The sequence below is a fragment of the Cibotium barometz genome, chromosome 21 (assembly GCF_041138505.1).
Source record: "Cibotium barometz isolate CiBa-2024 chromosome 21, ASM4113850v1, whole genome shotgun sequence".
NCBI classification, from domain to species: Eukaryota; Viridiplantae; Streptophyta; class Polypodiopsida; order Cyatheales; family Cibotiaceae; genus Cibotium; species Cibotium barometz.
In genome coordinates this window covers 50,196,594-50,203,240 of record NC_141066.1, presented here as the reverse complement: position 1 = coordinate 50,203,240, position 6,647 = coordinate 50,196,594, and the positions used below count along the sequence as shown (strand labels likewise).

The 6,647-nt window shown below is 45.3% G+C and overlaps 1 protein-coding gene across 2 annotated transcripts; it reads left to right on the top strand.

Annotated features, from left to right (window-relative positions):
* The first annotated feature begins 206 nt into the window (after positions 1-206).
* On the top strand, positions 207-1,738 carry LOC147627319 (uncharacterized). Of its 2 annotated transcripts, none has more exons than XM_086815953.1 (4): positions 207-696; positions 884-1,030; positions 1,132-1,398; positions 1,604-1,738. In XM_086815953.1, the coding sequence occupies exons 1-4, from the start codon at positions 301-303 to the stop codon at positions 1,646-1,648; spliced, it is 855 nt and encodes a 284-aa protein (XP_086672079.1). In that variant the 5' UTR covers positions 207-300; the 3' UTR covers positions 1,649-1,738. The 2 variants fall into 2 exon arrangements, with proteins under 2 accessions (XP_086672079.1, XP_086672080.1); XM_086815954.1 differs by having other exon boundaries at positions 1,599-1,729.
* The last annotated feature ends 4,909 nt before the right edge of the window (positions 1,739-6,647 follow it).

Below are 6,647 nucleotides of genomic sequence, written 5' to 3'. Positions count from 1 at the left end.
TATATATATTCACCACAAATTATGTTGATAAGAAAAGTTTGACAAAAAAAAACCATCCACTCTCCACTATATTTTGCATAAGAAGGGGACCAATAAACAAGTTGACTCGGCCAAAGGTAGAGTTTCCCAAAAGCCAAAAAAAAAAAGAAGAAGAAAAAACTTTGGTTCCCCCAAAACCCACTTACGTGGCCCCTTCACATGACACTTCACCTACCTTACAACAGCCCTACGCGCGCTCTCTCTCTCTCTCTCTCTCTCTCTAACGAGTTCCTCCTTCTCCATTTCTCATGTAACCTGGCCATGGCTTCTAGCCACTGGAGGCAGCACCATCAGAGTCAGGAAGTACAGGAGGAGCTACCGCATCATTCATCTCTGCAACCAAAGCAGCAAAACGAAGAAGAAGAAGAACATCAACATCATCAGCAACAGCAACAGCAGGAAGAGGTCAATCGGCTGAAGGAGAAGGACATATGGGTTTCTGCTGGCGAAGAAGAAGAAGGGGAAGAGAAACGGCAGATAGCTCGCCTGGAAGACAGCTCAACGCTGAAAGAGTCCAATCTGCAGAAGGAGAAAGAGACGAGGTTAACTACTGGCGGTGAAGAAGACGGAAAGCAGCAGCCGAAAGCTTGGTTGGATCAAAGCTCAACGCAGATTGAGCTTCAAGCTGAAGAGTCACCACAGCATCTGCAATCTCAGGTTGGCTTACAATTCTCTCTATTTCTTAACCATGTTCTCGATTCTGATCAGGCTTTTTTGAAGCTAGAAACGCCGTGGCCTCTGATCAAGTTCCACATAATTCCCCCTTTGAATCATCGAGCTCAGCAAGGGCTTCCACAAGCTTTTTGTGTCATTCTTCTGATGCTTTGATATCTCTTTTGAACAGAAGGGAAGGTGGCATCCTGTAAGCTCAGGTGATTCTACCAAGGATTTAGAAGCACTTTCCCCCCCTGCCATTGCAACAGCAACAAGTGCTGATCTTTTGGCATCTTCAAATGGCAACGGATCCATCTGTAGCTTTCCCTGTAACCAGGTACGTTCTTCTTTTGAAGCTTGGCATCGGGATTGGCTATGAGGATTTTGATTTCCATACACAAGAAGAGATTTCAGCTAGCAAGTTGAACCTCTAAGCAGGTTGAAGGAGTCTTGCAATCATGCCTCACCACTGCAGAAAGACGGGCCACAAAGCTTTTGCAACAGGCCATGGATACTGTCCAGTCTCAGGTCCTGTCTGCTCTGCACCAGGCTGCCAATGACATTATTGAGCATTTAGGGAAAGATGCCGCATGCAGGGTAGCGCTAGCAGAAGGGAAAGCTGCTGTACTTGAGCAGGAGCTCTCCAGTGTCAAACAACAGGCTCTTTCAATGCTTCTCCGGCTGAAAGCCGACACCAATGCTCAGGTTACTCTCTCAAAACAGCAGGCTTTTTTTCCCCCCTGTTTTCATTGAAGGTTTTGTTAGAAGTCTCAACAACTTGACATTGCATGCCCTTCGCTGCTAGGCGTCAGTCTTAATTCTGGTTTGCTAATTCTGACAATAAATAGTCTTGCTTTGAGATAGTGCCATGCTATCCTGACAAGGAACCTCCTCTTCCATTGCAGGGCAGGTTTCAGCAGCCTGCAATGGTCTAGACAGCCTTGCAAGGTCTTGACAAGTTTTCCATCACATACTTGCATCGAATTGCATTCCAAAACAATTCACTGTATAAAATATGTTTTTTTTTTCCATGCACAATCTTTTGGGCATTTTATTAAAGGTTCCCAACTATGGGATTGAAAATTGGTTTTGTAAATTATTATTTTGTAACTCATTTTTTTCTTTTCTTAAGGATTGAAAATCAGTTTCGTCACTTGTATGTTCTGCTTGAATTGTAACGGTGATTGATCTGTCTTGCAAAAATGAAACATGATCGATGAATGTTTTGCACACTCAAGTCATATTCTGACATCTCCTCCCTACTATTTAGGGAAGAAAAGGGTTTATTTTTCCATTTCCCAGGGTTACAAACGACTTTTTCTCTCCCATCTGTGTACAAAGGTTCGAAACTTAGGACATGATGTTGAACGTGTTTACAAAACTCGTCACAACCATGGTCCAGTAGGGAGTGAGACCAACTGTAGTCTGTCATGTTCCCTTCTTCTCTCTCTCTGGCTATCAACACCTTGCAATGTGCCCTACAAGCTCCCTACCCAAGCAGATAACACACCTGCAAAGCAATCTTCTACCCCTTGTCTTCGGCAACCCCGCACTGACTTGTCTCCCTCCTCACCAGAAGAGCCAGCTGTTTAAAATTGTGGCCAAGCTTGCCCGAATGGTGAAACATCAAGGTTCTAGCAATAGGCAATGCCATTTTCTTGCTTTCTTGATGCAAGTCAATGGAAAATACATGAAAATCAGCCCATAGGAAATCAAGAACTCACCACTAGGTCCATGGCTTTGCAAAGAGGAAGAAGATCAAGTGTTTGAATCTTTTGTGGGACCATTTGCACCATTGCTAAGCATCATATGCCTCACTTTTTCTTCTCTCATGGAAGCATGTGCAGTATAGCAACTGCCCAATTGAAGTGAAGCCCGCTCATGATGCTGATGCTCTCCCTTCAGCAACAATGACATGACAACCACCTTCTCTACCTTTTTATCAAGACCCGGTTTGGGAGTTCAACTTGGGCACAGCAGAGGACCCACGACCTTTTTTATTGGCGGCTTGGCTTCGGGATCATTCTCCTCGATTAGGCAACTTTCTTTTTCCATTCATAAAGCTGCTTTTGCTTGGACATACAAAGTGTTTCCTGTAGTTATATTGCTGCAAGTGAGTGAAGTACAAAGATGGGCTGAATCTGCCGTAAACAATCACTGACCTGAAATTAGGGTTTCCCACAAAGAAATACCCTCCTTCCTTGGCTTAGTGGCTGCCCGGGACTGTGATGAACAGCTCTTTTGCTTTAGGCGGCCTTGTGACTGGATGCACTTGGCTTTTTCTTCACTGCCTTGGCTGGGAGAGAAAAACGCAGACTTCAGCACCCTCCTTGCTCGGGTTTGCTGCTGCTGGCTGCCCCATTGGACTGGCAGAAAACAGCGCTTATGCTCTTGGATGCGTGAATGCCTAATGGGCTGACCGGGACTTGCATGTATGACTTTACACTGACTTGACCCTAAACCTAGATGGTGCGTGGTGGCAACATGTCCTTGGACAAAAGCTCACAAAATGCAAAGGGAAAAAGCTGTCCTAAGTGTACTGATACGCGAGAATGATCATTTGGCACCTAGTAAGCAGGTGTGCACGTGACACAAATGTAATTCGGCCAAGGGTGAGAGTCTTTGCCAACAGTCAGCCTGAAAGTCAACCAATGCCTGAGTTCTATAGAGATCTGTTCACTCAGTTTTATCCATTGTACTGCACATAAATCTTGGAATAAAGCAAATACTCTACTTGCTGGTCAGGCCGTTAGGTAGGTAATTGGGTTCCGATTGGGTGTATTCTTTTCTCTTCTCTCTCTGCATCTCTCTTATCTCAGATTCCTCATCATTCTTGTGTACTCAAGGATTGGGCACTTTTTAGCCTAGTATGAATGTACTAAGTGATTTTTTTGACATTATATATGCCTTGCAAAGGGCTGGCAGTTTTATGAGTTTTTCCTATAAATGAGAGTTTGGGTGGTTATCGAAGCAAGTCCTAGCCATAGATCACCAATTGGCTGCCATGGCCCAGATCAACATTTGGCAGCCATGGCCCAGAAGGATTCAATCCTATACAACTTTGGAAATTGTAGCAGTAAGTACAGCATTAGTAGCTTAACGCACAAAATTCAAGCGTTCGGGTCTAGTCTAGGTGTGAGAAGTCAATCATTGTAAGCATTCATTAGATCTGGTGAATCTCTCTCCCATCTCTTTGTGTATTGTGTTTGTACATTAACTAGTATCAAATGTAGAACATAATCAGCAGGTTTCCGCATAGCATGTTACATTGGTATCAGAGCATAGGTCTTTTCTAGGGAGTCATACTGTAACGTGCGGAAGCTCTGGGAGTCTTCTTTCAGCCCTAAACACTCTTGGCAACATGCTGATGCAAAAACGCAGATATAGAGAGAGAGAGTAGAGAGAGAGAGATGCTGGAAATTCAGTATATTGCTATAGTACAAAAAGGTACTCTTACACACAGCCCTAGGCTGCCTTGAAGAAAAGGTGATAGCACCCAAAATTCTGTCCCCTATGGGACTCCTAGTGACCCAAACCCCTAGAGGGTTGAATGGTTACAATAACAAGCCTTGGGTGCCTTTTATAGGCCCTTGGGAAATATGAAGCGCTGGCCGACCAGCAGTCGGCCAGGCGACTGGACCAAATAAAACCAACGCTGAAGCGCCTCCCCTCCACCATGCAGCCGACAGGTCCTGTAGTCAGCCGACAGCATCCTCTGGTCCTCTCCAAGTCTGCCCTAGCTAATCTGTACCCTGTGCTCCATAATCCAAGCTCTAATGGTCTTTTTCTGGTTACCTCTGCTGGAGAATCTCTGAGAAATGTTCATGGCACATTCATGCACATGACATCTCCCTCTGCTAAACTTGATGACGGGATTCCAACCTGTTCTTGGAGAACTGCCATCATCCCATTCTTTTTCCCGAAGTCCCTCTGTCATCCTTGCATCCCTGGCAACCCTTTTCTCTGAAATTCCGGCCTGTTCTCCAAACCACTCTGTCTCAAACGAAGATCTATGCATCTGTTCCATCTAGTCCACAATCCATTCCTGCCCTGACTCTGAACACCATCTTGGTCTTCATTCCTGAGAAATGAGTCTGGCACTCTCACATGACCCCTTGTAGGGTAAACCTCCCTTGGGACCGTTGCCCGAGAACCTATCTGGCTCACAGGACTGCCATCCCCTTTGGTTTTGTGGAACACCACCAATAAACCTCCTGGGAGTTCTTCCCGCTTCTGTGCTCCTTGCCTTGGGCTTCGTATCCGTGTACTTTCCTGTACCTTGGACCTGTACACCATCATCTGGGACTGATTCAGTGTTTAGCTTTGCTGAGCATGATGCTCTGATACCAATGTAACCTGCGGAAGCTCTGGGAGTCTTCTTTCAACCCTAAACACTCTTGGCAACATGCTGATGCAAAAACGCAGATATAGAGAGAGAGTAGAGAGAGAGAGATGCTGGAAATTCAGTATATTGCTATAGTACAAAAAGGTACTCTTACACACAGCCCTAGGTTGCCTTGAAGAAAAGGTGGTAACACCCAAAATTCTGTCCCCTATGGGACTCCTAGTGACCCAAACCCCTAGAGGGTTGAATGGTTACAATAACAAGCCTTGGGTGCCTTTTATAGGCCCTTGGGAAATATGAAGCGCCTCCCCTCCACCATGCAGCCGACAGGTCCTGTAGTCAGCCGACTGCATCCTCTGGTCCTCTCCAAGTCTGCCGTAGCTAATCTGCACCCTGTGCTCCATAATCCAAGCTCTAATGGTCTTTTTCTGGTTACCTCTGCTGGAGAATCTCTGAAAAAAGTTCATGGCACATTCATGCACATGACACATACATGGGTTGCTTAGGTTCTTAATAGGGAGGGTCTATGGCTAAGTAGTAGGCAGCAAGATATGCGTTTTTCTTCATGGCAAGCATGGAGACCCACTCCTAGTTTTAGTTGGCATATTTGGAGCAGTCAATCTAGGGATATTATGCGCGAGATGGAAACACAAGAATTCAAGTGGGATGACTTCTCTTGGATGTATTGGGAGAATCATCAAGCAGATTGTCGGAATGAGATTTAAGGTCAAGACTTGCATAGTTGCAACGAAATACATTTCATACCCTTGGAAAAGTATGAAACGTTTTGAAAACATTTTGTACGTTTCATATCTTTTTTTGACCTTCGAGTCCTAACCCTTGACCTGCCACTGAAGGTTTGTACAATGATGTGAATGATGATTGTGGACTGCCAAACGCAAGGACAAGGAAGACCGTATGCGGGCTGAACCTTATGCTAAACCAATAGCACTGTAGAAGACTCTATGAAGCCACTCATGCAAATCCAGAACTGCTGAGGATATGCACATATGCTGGCGAAGATGAGAGGATCTTCTATGCTGCCTTGGACTAAGGCACGGAGTGCTTGAGGCTGATTGTATGCTCCAAGAACCTTGAGGGAACTTAAGCACACGTGTTCTCTTTATTTGCTTGCTGAAAACCTGATGAATGAATGTGTTTTTTGCAAGGGACCAAGAGGTGCCTTATATATGAGAGGGATGTTGCTGGTCGGTGCAAATAAACTGCTGTCGGCCTGTTTTCCAGCCCACGACTGAGCAAAAAGAGCATTAAATGCTAAGCGCTTCACATGTGTGGGGTCGGGGCTGCTACCCGGCATGGCTGACTTGGTGTAACATGCGGAAGCTTGATGGGTAGAATCGGTAGCTTCAATGGACATAATTCAGCAATCTTTCGTGATGAAGCTAACGCACAAGATAGAGAGACAACTGCATAAATAGAGAGAGAGAGAGAGAGAGAGATGTGTCCTGCACATGAAACAGTGCGAGTCCACTCATGTGCAATATCCTCTTGCACATGAGTCCAAGGTCAGATGTGAACTGTCCTGCACATGAAACAGTGCCAGTCCACGCTGTGAGTATCCCTCTAGAATGATGTCAGTGGTTCTATG

Excerpts from the sequence above, each read along its gene's own strand:
- LOC147627319 (XM_086815953.1), top strand. The coding sequence starts at position 301 with ATGGCTTCTAGCCACTGGAGGCAGCACCATCAGAGTCAGGAAGTACAG. Across the intron at positions 697-883 it reads CACAGCATCTGCAATCTCAG|AAGGGAAGGTGGCATCCTGT; the intron begins GTTGGCTTACAA and ends TCTTTTGAACAG. Across the intron at positions 1,399-1,603 it reads AAGCCGACACCAATGCTCAG|GTTTCAGCAGCCTGCAATGG; the intron begins GTTACTCTCTCA and ends ATTGCAGGGCAG.